General features: G+C 37.6%; 7 protein-coding genes across 7 annotated transcripts; 5 read left to right on the top strand and 2 right to left on the bottom strand.

The window, feature by feature from the left end:
- Nucleotides 1-12: 12 nt before the first annotated feature.
- Nucleotides 13-204, top strand: DFA_01391 (uncharacterized protein; the record flags this gene model as incomplete). The annotated part of the gene is made up of 1 exon (XM_004359298.1): nt 13-204. The coding sequence occupies one exon, from the start codon at nt 13-15 to the stop codon at nt 202-204; it is 192 nt and encodes a 63-aa protein (XP_004359355.1).
- Nucleotides 205-441: 237 nt separating this feature from the next.
- On the bottom strand, nt 442-4,260 carry DFA_01390 (uncharacterized protein; the record flags this gene model as incomplete). Its single annotated transcript, XM_004359297.1, has 5 exons — nt 442-2,357; nt 2,434-2,529; nt 2,598-3,131; nt 3,238-3,767; nt 3,863-4,260. 5 exons carry the CDS (start codon nt 4,258-4,260, stop codon nt 442-444), a joined length of 3,474 nt encoding a protein of 1,157 aa, XP_004359354.1.
- Nucleotides 4,261-4,926: 666 nt separating this feature from the next.
- DFA_01389 (uncharacterized protein) lies at nt 4,927-5,507 on the top strand (the record flags this gene model as incomplete). The annotated part of the gene is made up of 2 exons (XM_004359296.1): nt 4,927-5,108; nt 5,186-5,507. 2 exons carry the CDS (start codon nt 4,927-4,929, stop codon nt 5,505-5,507), a joined length of 504 nt encoding a protein of 167 aa, XP_004359353.1.
- Nucleotides 5,508-5,901: 394 nt separating this feature from the next.
- Nucleotides 5,902-10,296, top strand: DFA_01388 (uncharacterized protein; the record flags this gene model as incomplete). The annotated part of the gene is made up of 5 exons (XM_004359295.1): nt 5,902-5,925; nt 6,134-6,155; nt 6,280-6,484; nt 6,636-7,714; nt 7,802-10,296. The coding sequence occupies 5 exons, from the start codon at nt 5,902-5,904 to the stop codon at nt 10,294-10,296; spliced, it is 3,825 nt and encodes a 1,274-aa protein (XP_004359352.1).
- A 441-nt stretch (nt 10,297-10,737) lies between these two features.
- Nucleotides 10,738-12,352, top strand: cln3 (Batten's disease protein Cln3 family protein; the record flags this gene model as incomplete). Its single annotated transcript, XM_004359294.1, has 5 exons — nt 10,738-10,892; nt 11,016-11,047; nt 11,130-11,427; nt 11,526-12,042; nt 12,101-12,352. The coding sequence occupies 5 exons, from the start codon at nt 10,738-10,740 to the stop codon at nt 12,350-12,352; spliced, it is 1,254 nt and encodes a 417-aa protein (XP_004359351.1).
- Nucleotides 12,353-12,893: 541 nt separating this feature from the next.
- On the top strand, nt 12,894-14,405 carry DFA_01386 (uncharacterized protein; the record flags this gene model as incomplete). Its single annotated transcript, XM_004359293.1, has 2 exons — nt 12,894-13,892; nt 13,920-14,405. 2 exons carry the CDS (start codon nt 12,894-12,896, stop codon nt 14,403-14,405), a joined length of 1,485 nt encoding a protein of 494 aa, XP_004359350.1.
- Nucleotides 14,406-14,547: 142 nt separating this feature from the next.
- ints11 (integrator complex subunit 11) lies at nt 14,548-16,703 on the bottom strand (the record flags this gene model as incomplete). The annotated part of the gene is made up of 4 exons (XM_004359292.1): nt 14,548-15,220; nt 15,285-16,273; nt 16,343-16,415; nt 16,501-16,703. 4 exons carry the CDS (start codon nt 16,701-16,703, stop codon nt 14,548-14,550), a joined length of 1,938 nt encoding a protein of 645 aa, XP_004359349.1.
- Between the last annotated feature and the right edge of the window lie 23 nt (nt 16,704-16,726).

Raw genomic sequence — 16,726 nt, 5'->3', positions numbered from 1 at the left:
TTTTTAACAACCATGTCACAAAAACCTAGACCAAAAACCATGCAATACAAAGAAAAGTTTGAATGGAAGAGACCTGATGAGCCACGAGGAATGATAATGAAATTCATTAAACCTGCATTAGGTGATGTTATTGTTGTCGATCACGAACAAGTTGAAATCAACCCAAACAATTATACAATTGGTGCTACTACTTATTTTTACTAAAATAATAAATAAATACATAGTAATTGGAAATCAATCAAATAAATCTACATATATTATTTTGTATGGTAGTTATTGACCAGCAAAAAAAACACAAGTCATGCCGTGTGCCTTCCACTATACAGCATTACTTTTTACTATAGTTTATATGAACTATATTTATTTATTTATTATTTATTTATTTTTTGTATTAATTATTTGATTTGATTTTTTTTTTGTTGTTTAGTTTGTGTTTTTTTTTTAGAAAGAATAATAAATCACTGGAATTGTACTATAAGATTTGATAGTTTTAACAGTGTATACTTTTTTAGCATCGATTGGTTGGTAGACATGAGTGTAACCATAGGTGGTGAATGGAACACTGGCAGGTGTGCATCCAGATTGATCTACTCCATCCGAGTTTGGAGCACCGCATGTTTGGCTGATCAAAAGCGACTTGACTTGGAGCGAGATTTTTGATTCGGCTACTTCTCCTTCTTCGAGTGTCATGACAATACGGAGGTTCAAAGAGAGGATAGTACCAATATAGGTGGATTCATTGACGGTGAATGACTTTTGGTTTTTAAATGATTTCCATTGGAATATTTTTTTGACAGTGTCTTTGCTACCCTTGACCAGCGCCATCAAGTAGGTGTTGTCTGTGCAATCGGCGCATTCGACAGTATACTCTACAACAACTTGGTGGGGTACATAGGTGGGTGTGTCGGCAATACTATTGAATCGGTAGGATCTCGACATGGCAGAGTCAATGATAGTCAGTGGGAAGCAAGCCGATGGGATGTTGAGACCGACCAACGACTTGATTTCAATGATCGATGGGAACACTGCTTCAACCGATGCAGTGGTGGTGTTGTGGATGGTGTGGTTGTTGGATGTCAACAATGGTTCATAGACATCGGTTGTCTCATTGTAGGCGATGGTCGTTAGAGAGAGGGCATTGGGAATATCAGTTGGTGCAGCGTTGAAGTTGAATTGGAGCAATGTCATGTTTCTACTGATAAAGATCTTGTCTGGGTACACTTGTCCAAACCATTCAATCTCTGCATCCATCCAAAGTTCCCTTATACTCTGCGAACTATTCTTTACCTTCCAATGCGATGGAATCAACTCGGCAATATAATCCAGCTTAAAATCAATGGGAACTGGAATCAAATCAACTTGATTGGCCCAATCACTGAAACGAGCAAATGAATTGTCTTGATCGGGTGAGAAGATACCGGCGGGACCACCAAACGAAGAGATGGTAGTACGAAGAGAGTTTTCTTCAAATGATTTCATTTGTTCAGATGACACTTGGGAAGAGGTGGATTTGGTGGTTTGTACTTGGACGTTGAGAACGGGACTGTTGATGGATGCGCCGTAGCTTTGATCGATGCTGTTTGACACTTCAGACGAGTCAGTCTTGCTAGAGTAGTCTTCCGAGACGATGGTAGACTGCACTAATCTCCCACCGAGCGAGGCTGACTTGTAGTAGAGGTTCCCGTACTTTTTGACAACTTGGATCATTTGAGGTTTGTCAATGGCGTGTGAAATATCACGTACAAAGATGGGGTGCAACTTTTGGTCGACCAAATGCACCTTGGAGATGATACACTTGACCTCGGTACTATGCAACGATCCAGATATCTTGTTTTCAATCTCGGATGCCTTGGTGACTGAGTTTTCCTTGGTAAATGCAACGTTGGCAGATGCCTTGATAAAAGAGTTGCCTCCGCCAGCATTGGCCTCGAGACTGGACATGGTAGAAGTGGCCTTTTCTCTGGCCATACTGGTCGACGATGAGTAGGTGGTTGTCTCGGCATTGTAGTTACATGATGGGGTCAATGTAGCATATACACCCTTTGGAATGGTGTATACCTGGTAACGATACGAGTTTTGGAGGAGTGTAAACGTCGAGTTGTCACAATAGTCAAATGCAAAGATAGGTACCACTCTGCTCAAACCAGTGAGAATATCAACACCATGAGCCAAATTAGAGAGACCTGGCAACGAGAAGAGGTATTGGTTATTCAACAACATTCCAGTAGTATCAACTGGGTCAAGAAGAGATGGAGCTGGTGGTGCTTGAGCTGGACACTTTGGTGAAAGAATTGAATAACAATCAAATACACATTCCTCTGGTACTTCAGTACATAATCCATCACCACACGTAAACGCTAAAAAAATTAAAAATTAATAAAATATTAATTAATATCATCCTAGTTTGGTTGGTCGTCTTTAATTTAAACATACTGATATTATTTGGATTGAGTGATTGTAAATCAGATAAACAATAAAATGGAGAGGTTTCATTCTTTTCTTCTTCATCAAGAATTTGATCGTTACAAACTAAGAAATATAAATGAGAGAGTTGTTAGTTATTTTTTGTTTTTTAATTTTCTTTTTTTTTTTTTTACCATTTTGAGAAATGAAACCATCAATTGGAAGATATGGATCATTATTTGAAGTTCTCCAAGAAAGGGAAATATTTCTAGTCTCTGAAAAGAGTGAAAAGAATTCTAGACGGATGGTATGTGGATGAGCTTTAACAAAGCTAATCTCACGCACAGTATCGACTTCGGTCAAGTTGGATAGGTAGGCATCGATTTGGATACGATTGTTTACATATAATCTGACACCCATGTTTTTGGCTTGGAGACGGATTGAAATGGGACCATCATCTTTGACACGGACGTAGGAACTGAGAATACCGGCCACTGGACATGGAGCACTTGGCATAAAGTTGATAATCTCTGGTGTTTGAATCTTGGTGGTCGAGTTGGAACACCCAGTTTGGTTATTGATAGGTGGGATACATCCGGCGATAGAAACTAATTTCCAACCTGTCAATTTGCATTGAGTACAATCTGAACATGTCAAACAATTCTCTGTCAATGGATCACAAACTCCATCATTATTACAACTTGATGAATCACCATTATTTGATTGATCTAATAAATATAAATAAATGAATTGAAATATTAATATTAATAGTTTATACAATATTTAATATTTAATATTATTATTAATATTTTTTGTTTTTTTAAAAAGACATACTTGAATTAATTTGACAAACTGGACGAACCTTTCCACAAAGACTGATATAGTTATCGTCGTCGGCGGTACTGTCAGAGATGTCACCGTTGGTAACAAGACATTCTTTGGTACTGGCACAGGTGATGGAAGAGTTAGAGTACAGGGTGTTGCCGTCAAATGTTACAGCACCAGAGTTACAGTAGAGGTCGTTGGCACATTGCAAGTTCGAGTTGATAAAGTTGACAGTCGAGTCGTTGACGAGGACACCGTTGGCAACTTCGATACCGGCATTGTTGATAAAGGTGGACTGCGACACAATGACCGAGCTGGACTGGATGGCAAGGGCACCACCTTGAGAGGCAAAGTTGTCTCTAAACACCATATTCGACATGGTCACATGACTAGCATTGATAAACAAACCACCGCCAAAGTTACTACTACATTTTTGGATAGTAAAACCTTCAAGGATAAAGTTTGGATTGTTATTAATTCTCATACCATTTCCAGATCCCATGCAATCAATAAATGTTGAACTTGGTCCATCCTTTGATCTAAACAAACAAACAAACAAATAAACAATTAATATTAACAATTATTATTATTAATATTAACAATTATTATTCTTTTTTTTTTTTAAAAAACATACTTAATTTCAACTGGAGTTGAAATATTTAATTCTTTGTTTAGGTTTCCACTGTAGACACCTCTACTGACGTAGATGGTTGGGAAACAGTCGTGAGAGTCTTTACCGCCACCGTTGTTCTTTTTGAAGCCAAAGATGTCTAACCAGTTGTCATCCCATCCGTCAGAGTCAGAGTCCGAGTCAGAGTCTTGTCCTGGGAAGTAGGTTGATACATAGGACAAGGCTTCCTTTAGATTACGAAAGGCAGACCATGGATGACGACCACATTTGTTGTACTTGGAGGTGATGCAGTTGGAATTAACATCGACATACACCTTGTAATTGTGAGTACTCTCTGCAAGTGTCACCAAAGACACCAACAAAACAAGAGTACCCAAGATGATTGACGATTTGTTCATCATCTCTCTCTGCTGCTACTACACACTTGTTTGTTATTACAACTATGCACACACACTAGCTAGTATGTTGTTTTATATATATATATCTATATAGATATTACAAAGAGACTAGTTATGATTGTTTGTTGGGGGGAGGGTGTGGAAGGAAAAGGATCTCTTCACCACTTGGCATACCAACCAAGTCCAACCAACCAGCCATGTATGCTAGCAGCAGCAATGTCGCGTTCGTTTGTGTTTGAATGTATTATCATAATTGCAATTTAAGCTCCAATCACTGAGATAGATAATTGAATTGTACAAGTATGCTTACGTATGCAAAAAGTACTGATGTAAGCACAAACACTAAATAGAGTTGGAGTGATCTCGCTGTCAATTTTGTCTTGTCGGCTTTGGAAAAAAAAAATCGTCAAACCCTCGTTTCATCGTGGGTGCAAAGATTGTTTGTCCAAACACAAACAAATTAGATGATTGAATTCATGGTGCCATTAAAGATCTTCTTTTGTCAGAGTTCGTTGTATATTGGTCTGTCCGTCACACCCTCAACCCAATTCCAAACCACTAACTAATTTCATTTTCGAGAAGACTCTGCGTACACAAATAATATTATTAAAATCATCAAGTAAAGTAAATTAGTTAGTAGCTTTAGTCAAGTAATTAGTAGTTTCTAAAATGATGTACAACAACAACAAAAAGGCAATTTTGTTATTGTCAACGATCGTTTTGGTGTTGGTGTCTTTAACTCAACAAGTTCAAGGTGGTGGTCCAAGAAATATTTGGTTCCATTGTATGATGACTAAAGATTGTAAAGTTGCAGTTGGAATGTGGACTAGCAAAGATGATTATAATTATGGGTATGGATTTAAACAACAGATTGTAGTAGTTCTAGAATCAGCTCTCAAATTAATTTTAATATTTTGTTAAATTATAGAATTAGTATTCTTAAACCTGGATGGAGATATGGATGGTATAGAGAGTTTCAAGAGTTAAGAGGTGGATATCTAGCTGACAAAGTACCAATGTCAATTCTTAACCCATACTCTGAAAACTATGACAAGATAATTGACAATGATGGTGATCATTTTACCGAAACTTTTCCATGTGACTATATCAATCTTATTACAGATTCTTACACCTATGTCGATTTCTATGATGGCTATTACAGAATTTACAATAAGGGAAGTACTGTAAACTTTAAAGAATCAATAGTCTTCTATCCTACTGCCAATGTCACAACTTCTTGTGCTAGATAGATGGTTAGAAAGATAAATAAAATCAATCAATTTAAATAAATATATATCAAGTATTATTATCCAATTTAATTATTCTTTTCCAAAAAAAATTATTATTATCCATTATTATTTTTTTTTCTTTTTTTTTTTTTGAGACCAATCAAAATGACCAGTTCAAAAAAAAAAGAGTTTTCTAAAAGAGAAGAAGAGGGTTGTACAAAAAAATATCTACAATCTACTCTTGAGGGATACGTAGACGACTAGTTACCTTTAAGGAACCTCGCTGGTTTTGTTTGTTAAATCTGGTTTTTTTTTTTTTGCCTACGTAGGCAAGGCTTTTTTTGGAGGTTGCTGGTCAAGAGTCACTTTTTATTTGAAGCAAAGGAGATTGAGCTACGTAGTTTTCAAACCAACAATGGAAGTCTCATCACCATCCAATGTTTGTCTTGAATCAATCAAACAAACAATCAACCAACACGACCGACCAGCAGAAGAAACCAACCTACCTAGCCTAGGGGTGACACACTTGGTCTATTCAATTGTTTACATCAAACAACAAAAACATAAACAAAAAAATATAAAGAGAATAGAACAAAATGAAGGAGAATATATATCTCTATCTATTCCTCTCTCTTCTATTTCTTCAGGCTCTTTGTCCTGTTGATGCCTGTATGTAAACAATTAAAAAAATAAATAAAAAATAAATAAAAAATAACCTTTCCTTTCTTTGGAACGGAATACAGATATTAATATTAATTGTTGTTTATCAATATTTATATATATATATATATAGCTACATACTATGTAGATCCAGTCAGCACGTGTACAAAGAACTGTGGTTCAAAGTCTAGTCCATTCAAGTTTATTGGCGATGCCGTCCAATACGCCTTTAGACAACCATGCTCTTGGAACAGCTATCATACCGTTATGGTCAAGTCTGGTACTTTCAAAACCAACAAAAACAAGGAAATCTTAATCGACCAAAACATTGAAATTAGGTATGTACATATTTATCTCCACAAGATAGAGAGAGAGATAGTAATAATCACTATGCATATGCACTGAACTTGCAACTTCAGTCTCCCTTGAAGTTCTCAATTTAATTTCATTTTTTTAATTTTTTTTTTTTAATTTTAATTATCATTTCAGATCGATGTATGGGTCAAAACAAACTACTATCGATTGTGAAGGAACAACATTTGCATTTAGAGTATCTGAAGCTCGTCAATTTACGTTACAAGGTTTCACAATCAAGAACTGTACAACTAATCTTGGTGGTGCCCTCTATGTAGAGAACACAGCTGCCGTCATCAAGGATGTCCAGTTTATCAACAATACTGCTCAGATTGGAGGTGCCTTCTTCTCACTCGGTCAGATGGTCACTATGAACAGCGTACAATTCATTAATAATCGTGCACGTGAAATGGGAGGTGGCTTTTACGCAATGTCTAGCAAGGTCAATGTATACAACACCACGTTCAAGTGTAACAATGTCGGTATCTCTGCGCAACAAAGAAACGATGTCGGGTCGCTCAAATCTACCATCTCGATCGGCGACACTTTGACCAATGTAACAGGTGTCGGATTCTCATGTGACACTGCCTCTACTGTCACGCAAAAGGGTGGTCCTTCACTCTGTGACAATCCAGCTACTCACTGTTCGAATGTAACCTTTTTGCCAGGTGGATGTCTTGCCAACCCAGGTATGCCTCCTAATGTCTGTGGTGACTCTATTTGTAATCCCGTCTACGAGTCTGTTTTCAATTGTCCCGAGGATTGTCCGTCTGCCTACTTTACCGGTATCGTCCTAGACTCTTATGTCATTGACAATAAGAAGTGTTCGTTGGCCAATATATCAAACGCGTGTCTTGTCTCAACCGATGTCCTCCCACGTCTCCAAATCACCGACTTTATGAGAACTACCAACCGCGTAGTTGCCGGTAAGGTCCGTACCTACTTTAAGATTCAAAAGAATGGTTACTATTCTTTCCAAGTGACCGGTGCCAATATCGGTGTCAAAATCTCGATTGACAAGTTCCCAATCGTCGACTCTTGGTTTATGCAAAGTACAATCAACTCTTCCGACTATTTCTACCTCGACTCCAATGCCGTCCACTACATTGAAGCCACCTTCTTTTCCTCTTCAACCTCTACTCGTTCTCTTTCACTTGTTTGGACTGATATGGATGGTAAATCAGATCCATTTGAAATATTTTATTCTAGACTTAGTATGTAATGAAAAAAAAGAAAAATCAACCAATGAATGATAATATAATGACTAACAATTGTCTATTTCTTTTTCTATTTATTTTTAGATTGCGGTGATGGTATTCTTGAACTTGAAGAAAAGAATAAGACAAGTAAATATTATTGTCCACAAGACTTTAAGTCATCGTTGGCACCAGCTGTTGAGCCAGTTTGTGGTGATGGTATTTGTAACGAAGTCAATCCAAACACTTGTTTTGTCGATTGTTTTGGTGAGATGACCGAGTTGTGTCCAACACGTCAAACGTCAAAGAAGCATCTTTCACCAGGTTACCCACTTGCTAGTGACACTCTTGGTCTGCTCATTGCCAACCAACAGCTCTGGAGAATGCCAGGTTCCGAGGTTATGGGCTTTGGTGTTGATATTGTCACTGGTCTAGGTGCACCATCGCCACTCTTTTACTTTGGCAACTGCCAAGGAGACGCTACTCACTTAGTGCAAGACCCGTACAGAAACATGGTGTACGAGCTGCCAACCGGACTCAACGGCAAGCCACTCCCTCAATGCCAGTACTCGACCGAGAGCCAGGTCTTCAAGTCGACGACCGAGCTGTCCACGGCCATGGAGCAAGAGTCGTCTAGTTCATTCTCGGCCACCATCGGAGCCGAGTTTAAGGGTATCGGCGCTAGTGCCTCGGTAGCCTTTACCAACGAAAAGTCAGTCTCTCAGTCCAACTCGCTGGCCACCAGCAACGAGGACAAGATCATTGTCACCTCGCTCAACTGCACCACCTCTGTCATTGAGATGACTGTCGACAAGGCTGAAGACTATGAGTTCCACCCTGTATTCCTCAACGCACTCGCCAAGGTACGTACCTTGGAGGACATGTATCAGGTCATCGTTGCCTATGGCACACACTTTTACTTGAGAGCCACCTTTGGAGGTCAACTCAAGCAGCTGACCGTGACCAGCAAGATGACGTCGTCGAGCGAGTCAGAGAACGAGTGGAAGGAGAGTGCATCGAGAACATTTGGTGGTACGGTGAGCGTCCCCATCTTTAGTGCCTCGGCTTCCAAGTCTGACACCACCGACAGCACCCTCTCCACCGAATCACAAACTGAAATGGAAGAGGGATCGATCCACTCCAACATCATCTCGTATGGTGGTCCAATGGGATCGTATGGTCCATCTGCCGACTTTAGTACAACCGAGTTTACCTACTGGACTCAAGGAGTTGATCAACTGCCCGTACCAATCCACTATGACTTGGCACCCATTGCCTACCTCTTAAAGACCCACCATCACCAATGGAAGACGTCCAACAACAAATCCATCTCTGAACTATGGGAAAAGGCTGAAGCTCTCTACTATGCCAGACACACACGTAAAAACAATCTCGGCAATGACAATAGTCACCACTACACCCTCATTCTCTACAACTCCTTTGGCAAGTGGCAGACCAACCCATCGGTCATTCCCAAACTCCACATTGAATGGATGTCAAACACTACTGGCACCCCAACCTACCGTTCTGGATCCGTCGAAATCTTCCACATCAACGTATACCAAAACGAATCGTCACCAGAGTACGTCATGAACATGAATCCAGATCGCAAAAAGAGTCATGAGTGGTCAATCAAACCATTTTATGATCATGATGGTTCAGAGGCACCTCCTCTTCTTCCAGAGATCCAAACCAAGTCGTTCAATTTCTATGACCATCTCGCATCTCCCTACCGTTTCGACTTTAAGTTTGCCAATATCTTTAGCAACCTCACTCTTGGTCACCCCAACATCACCTTTAGTGGTTTTGATGGCGAATATTGGGAAGTCAATGGTGTCATCATCTCGCACACCACCAACGAAGCCGTTACCGTTCCACACCACCCCTCCAACCATGTCAACCCAGGTGAATATCTCTCTGTCATTGCCTATGAGAAATTGTTTGGTCCCTACTTTTCCAAAATCAGTGCAGGACCATTTTCTATCTTTAAATACTTGAACAGCTCAGCCAAAGATTGTTTGAGCGAGTACAAGTGTTATGGACGTAACGACACTATCAGATTTGGATTTGCCCAATTCGATGTAGACTTGCTCACAGGCTACCCAACAAGTTATGGGTTCCAACCGGCAATGGAGAAAAAAACCTATTTTGGACAAGGTGCCAAGTCAGAGTACTACAATTGGGACGCTTTCCGTGGCTCCTATCAACCCGTAAAGGACAAGGTCGGCTTTGGTCTCTACATGGATCAAATCAACTTTATTGGCACACAAGCAAGACTCAACTGGGCCATCTATATCAACCGTACTCATTCAGATCTAGACTTTAGAAGACAAGTTTCGGTCTATCACACTCTTGATGAACCAAAACTAGACGTTCGTTACCAATACTCCAACTCTTTGCTCACTTATATCTCTACCCTTACACTTCCAATTGGTGAAGATGGATACGACGATGCATTGGATGATTTGGATCTTGGTCGGTTCCATAAACTCAGACCATTCCATGTGGACTTCCTCGATACTACTTACTTCCCCAATTGGAAATTCACTCCATCTCCTGAATTGTCAGGTGCTCATAACTTTACTCAATCAACTCTCTAAAAAAAAAAAAAAAGAAAAGAAAAAGAATAAGAGAGGTAAGATGTAATGTAAAGTAAAGTAAAGTAATATAATAAAAAAAAAAAAAAAAGGTACACCAGATATGAGATGATTATTATATTTATCATCATTTAAATCAATAAACATAAAAAAATATATTTTTTTATTTATATATTTATAAGGCGGCCTGGAATTACCGACGGAAAACTCAAACTAATTTTATGTTGCCAAATATCTACACCCCTTTTTTTGTGTGAGAAATTAATTTCCTCTTTTGTAAAAAAACAAGAGCAGCGAATTTTCATTCATTAAAGACCTTTCTCTCTCTATCTTTATTTATATATATATAATATATATATATTTAATCACTATCACTATCACACACAGTTAACTAGTAGAAGTAGTAATATAGATATAGACTATAGATAGATTTGATTTGTAATCATGGTGAGGTTAAAATTTACACCATATGTTAGAAATTGGATATGTTTCCATTTTATGGGAAACATCAATAACTTCTCTTACTGTGTAGTTAATGCTGCTGGTCAATCATTGGCTGCTTATTTCGATAACTCAAAGAATATAGCTCTAGTTTTATGGTATGCGATATTATAAATATATGATAAACGAGTTTATCGAGTCAGATAGAAAAGATCTTCACATGATGATGACATTCATGAATGTTCAACTCTCTCTAACATTTGTTTCTTTTCTTTTATTAGGGCCAATATTGCCTTTGGTTTTGCTGCTAGATGTAAGAATATATAACATATTATACTATTATACTATCTAGATTCTCTCCTCTTTGTTAACATTTTACAACTTTTTAATTTTAGTATTAAACACTTTTGCATTAGAAAAAGTTGGATCAAAATTAAAGATTGCTATTAATTGCTTTATTATGGGTGGTGGATTGGTTGGTGTTGCGTTATCATACTATGTAAACTTTGCTTTTTGTATTTCAATGATTGCATTGATTGGTATTGCCAGTTCGTTTGGTGAGAGCGTTGTTTTATCATACCTCAAACTTTTCCCATCTGATATTGTCAATGGTTGGTCATCTGGAACTGGTGTTGCAGGTGTCTCTGGATCATTGTTTTATATTGGATTGGTAGCTGCTGGTTTATCAAACTCGTATGTTGATAAATAGATAAATAGAAACAACAAAAACAGAAACAGAAACAGAAACAAAAACAGATTACTTATTAATTTGTTGTTATATATATATATAGTGTAATCTTTTATTGTATTTTACCAACTGTTTTGGTATACTTTGCATTATTCTTTTTCGGTTTAAAAGTTCCAACTGGAACCAATGAAGCCAATCCATACACTCCATTAAAGAGCGAAACAGAAGATATTGTCAATCAAAAGAAACAGGAAAAGGAAACATTAATAGAGAATGCTGATGGAATAGATCAAATCGTCGAACCAATGCGTGGACCAAGCGGTGAAACCAAGCGTAACCGTTATATCAGATGTGCCAAGTTGGTTTGGTGGAATGCTATCAATCTCATGCTCGTCTACTTTTTCGAATACGTTGCTAGTGTTGGTGGTGCTGATCTTGCAGTCAACAAAAAGAACTCTAATGACTGGTTTGTCACCAACTCTTATGCCATTCTCAGTTTCTGTTATCAATTTGGTGTTTTGATTTCTCGTTCATCTTTACAACTTTTCAAAATTCATAGAATCGGTATCCTTACCGTTCTTCAAGGTATTAATATGGTACTTTGGATTGTTCAAGCTTATGTATGTTGAAATAGAAATATATAGATATTTTTTAATTAATTCTTTTTTTTTTTCCTAGTATCGTATGATTGAATCTGTTTGGGTATTATTTGCACTCATGATTTATTGTGGTTTGCTTGGTGGTGCCTCCTATGTAAATGTATTTTATTTAATTTTACACGACAAGAAGATTCCAGATGAAGATAGAGAAGTTTGTATCAACTATGCTGCCTTGTTGGTTACTGTTGGTATTACTCTTGCCAGTTGTTTTATTCTCATTATGGATCATACTTTTCTTGCTTTCCAAGTTGCTGCTAATCAAGCAAAATAATAATAATAGTTTTAATTTTTCCCCAAATAAAAAATATCGATATATATATTTAAACAATTATTTACCAAAATTGAGGAAGGGAAAGACACAAAAAAAAAAAATTAATAACCAAAAAAACAAATACTAAGTTTAAATAGCTATTTCTAATGAGTTTAGTATAACAATATGTAACAAATATTGTTACAAAGATTTCGGATTATGATTGATTTCTGAAGTTCAAGTGCCAGCCAACCTATGTTTTTTGAAGCCTTCAAGACACTGAGTTCAAGTCGGAAATGACAAAAAAGGAAATCGATTTCGAACTGATCATTATCGAATAAAATTTGTAATTAAAAATTTAATATACAGGATTCTTAAGGATTTTTCGTTATCCCATGGTACCAGGCAAAGAGTTTTCAAAAAAGGACCTATAGAGGTCTATTTTGCTCTCATTCATTATTAATTAGCTTTAAATATATAGACAACAACCCAATTCTTCCAATTCATTATTTCCCAATTCTACCTATTGATTATTTTAATTTTAAGTTATACAAGATTTGAAATGTCGGTCAAATCACTAGCTAGAAGATATGAAGAGAACATAGAAAATCAACAAAAATCGAATATTGCCAACCAAGTTATCAACAACCTCGAAAAGAAACCGGTTTATGTCCCTGCACAGATTGATGGAAAACAATATTATGTCAAGTTTGCACCAACTACCCCATCAGACAGGCTAGAAATACCCAAGATGAAGGCAGTGGTTGGTAGCCAACTACACCAACAACATGCCGATGCCAACAATGCTGAAAAAGCAAACATTCCCAAGGGCATGAGATGTGTCGGTCACCATGGCACCCCTGCATACTCAGAATTGTCAAAACCAGATGTTAAGATGAAGATGTCCGAGCCCCATGGACCCCATTGGAAGGGGGTCTATGTCAGTCCCGACCTAGATGTGGCAAAGAGATATGTTCTGCAACAAGATGGTGGAATATTCGATGTCTATGCACCTAAAGACGTCAAACTTGTCAACACCAAACATATGATGGACACTCCAGAGGCAGGTGCCGTTGCCAAGGCCACCAACAGAGCTCCCCATCTCGGGGGAAGTGATCGACACCCAAGCCGAAACATCGTCACTGGCAAAGAGTGCGCAGGCAGCGATTTTGGATATGAGAGTCGCATCAGTCCAACGGCTGCCGAGGAGTTAAAATTGGTCAAGTCGGTCACACTAGTCAGCAACAAAAGATTTGAAACCACTGTTGAACACCACGGCCCTGAACTGACGCCGGTCATCGCAACCGAGGTGGCACCGGACTACAAGGCAAATGTCGTACCCGAAAACAAAGTGATGGTACAAAAGGTAGGGAGTGTGATTACCAATGGTGGAAACCTAGCGATTAGCTCAATGGGAGTGGTGCACTCTGCAAAGGGGTTGGCGTCGGCCATCGAGAACGAAGACAATGGTGGCATTGCGGTGGGCACGCTTAGTGTTGCTTCAAGTGGTGCAAACCTTGTCAGTTCAGGCGCAAAGGCATTGTCGTCAGGAGCAAAGGGTGTTAGAAATATCGTGAGAGTGTCCTAGATGGCTGCAGATGCAAAAAAGCTTGAAACTCTCACATCAGTCTCGACCAAAGCCACCAAAGTGGCCAAGGTCGCAAACAAGGTGGCAGTCCCTCTTGCGGTAGTTGGTAGTACAGTTTCAGCTGGAATTGACATATATGAAGCCTGCCAAGATCCAACCCGTCGGAACATTTCAATGGCTGCTGTCTCCACAGTCTGTGCTGCATCTCTTCTCACGGCATCAGTTCTCTGTGCAACTAAAGTGATTCCTCCCGTTGCTTTGGGTGCTACCTTTGCTGCGGTTGGTGTAGTTTCTGGTACAGCCTCGCTAATCGATGTCCTTACTGATGATAACATTTCCAAAGAGGAAAAGAACAAGAAATGTTTGTCGGCAGGCCTGTACATAGCTGGATCCTGCATAATTGGAGCAGGTCTGTTTTTCCCCCCTGTTGCTCCGATTGGAGTTGGCTTCATAGTAGCCGGTGTTGCTGTGGATTTATTCGCTTGACTTAGTCCAATTATCACTATTCACTTCAAAATTGTACTTTTCGAATTCGTGCTAATATTTAACATTTTTAATAATCATTATCTGTACCATTGTATTTATTGAAAAAAAATAAAAAATCATTACAACTGTTACTTTTATTTATTTACAATTGTTCACCAAATTGTTTTTCCAACAATTTATAAATATCACTAAATAATTGTTCGTGATGATTACTCCATCGAATGGTAAATTGTTGTTGCACCTTGTCAAATTGGATGACCACTTGATTTTTAATAACCAACTGACTTTGATTGATTCTATTGATTTGGTCATGTGGTAATAATTCTGTAATTCTATCTTGTAATATTTCTAATCCATCCATTGCACTAGTCGTAGTTGATTTGTTGTTGGTTTGAATTTTATAATTTAAAATATAATTTAAATTAATATTATTGATTGACAATTCACTAGATGCTTCGCTTGGATCGAGTAATTTTAGATTTTGGTAGTCTTTTGCAACCAAAATACCTTGGATTGGTAATTGAGTAATAGGTGAACGAATCTTTTTAAATGGTTGTTCATCTGGATCCAAATTATTTATGTTTTCATCTGAATTGTCTTGTTTTTGTTGTTGTTGATGTGTTTGTTGTTGTTGTTGTTGATCTTCAAATTGTTTACTATTTGCTTGTGAATATTCCAATATTTGACGTTTTAATAATTTTGAAGAAATATCAATTGGGATTAATTTCGATGATTCTATATTAACTGTTACTCCATTTGCTGGGAAATAACATGGTACTCCAAAATCTTTTGATATTTTATCACTTAGATATCTCCTACAAAAAATAAATCAAACAAAGTTAATGTTGTACTCTTTACTATTTTTTCTTTTTGTCATACATTTTTTCTTTTTCACCATGAACTAATAAAACATTTTTTGGTTGAGACATTTTAATTAATTGCATGATACCTTTAGCATCGGCATGAGCAGAGAATGAGAGATTATGTATTTTACATTTAACCTCAAGTGTAGTTTTCTTGTCGATTTCAACCATTTGAGGACCACCTGCATTGGAAAGTAGCTTGTTTCCAACGGTACCAACCACACAATATCCAGGAATAATGGTCATATTTAATTCGTTTGGTGCCCATTTTTTGAAAACCTCCAACGATGCACCAGCATGAAGCATGCCAGGTGTGGCAAAGAGAACCATTGGACCTGGGGCATCGGCCAAATGTCTGTCAAAGGGTTTGATGTGTTTAAAGTCAAACATGTTTCGCTTGACAAAGGTTTGTTTGATCTTTTGGTTGGTCCAAGTGATAAAGAGTTTGTAGTAGAAATTAGCCTTTTCAGCCAACCCTTCGGAAAAGTAGATGGGAACGTTCAAGTTCATCTGCTCCCAATAAGAGTCGATGAGAATACAAAGTTCTTGTACACGTCCCAATGCAAATACAGGGATCAATACTTTACCACCCTTTTCAACACATTCATGTACACGTTTGAGAAAATCACGTTCACGACCACGTTTTGAATCACGAATAGTTGTTGCATAGGTAGTCTCTGTGATGAGTAGATTGGGACGAACTTGATCGATCCATGCACTACCTAGATGTCTATCGGGAGTCATATTGTAATCACCAGTGTAAACGACACTCTCTTCTCCAACCTTTGCATAAAACATTGCAGCACCCAGTACATGACCAGCATAATATGCTTTGATCGATAGTTCATCATCCACCTTTATCGTTTGATGCAATGCTATAGGAATAACCTTTTTCATACAATCTTTAATCATTTGAGGTGTAAAAAAGTTTGTTTCTCCTTTTCTATCAACTGATATCTTTCTATAATCTTCTAATAATATTGGTACAATTGCTTTTGTTGGTAACTAAGTTAAAAGTAAAAGTATATTGTTAAATATATATATGATATAAATCAGAGTGGTTAAAATACAAACAGTCATATAAATAGGACCATCATATCCACACATTTCAGTGAAATAAGGTAATGCTCCACAATGATCAAGATGACTAATAGATATGATATGATATGATTGTTAGTTATATCTCTTTCTCTTTGAATCTTTTTTTGTATCACATTCTAATTACAACTTACAAATGAGTAATAATAATACAATCCAAAGTCTTTGTGAATTGTTTAGTCTTTGATATGAATGAAAAGTCAGGGAATCTACGTTCATCATGATACCCCATATGCATACCACAATCAAACATAATATTCTTATTACCAATACTAACAATCACACAACTACGACCTACATCTTGTCCTGCTCCTAAAGGAACTACTTTAATTCCCATTCTAATCTAATATCTATCTATAT

The sequence above is a fragment of the Cavenderia fasciculata genome (assembly GCF_000203815.1).
Source record: "Cavenderia fasciculata unplaced genomic scaffold Scf_Dfasci-F-a-25c12.r2-5, whole genome shotgun sequence".
NCBI classification, from domain to species: domain Eukaryota; phylum Evosea; class Eumycetozoa; order Acytosteliales; family Cavenderiaceae; genus Cavenderia; species Cavenderia fasciculata.
The sequence above is the reverse complement of the archived record's forward strand: the minus strand, read 5'-3'. Positions and strand labels throughout refer to the sequence as shown.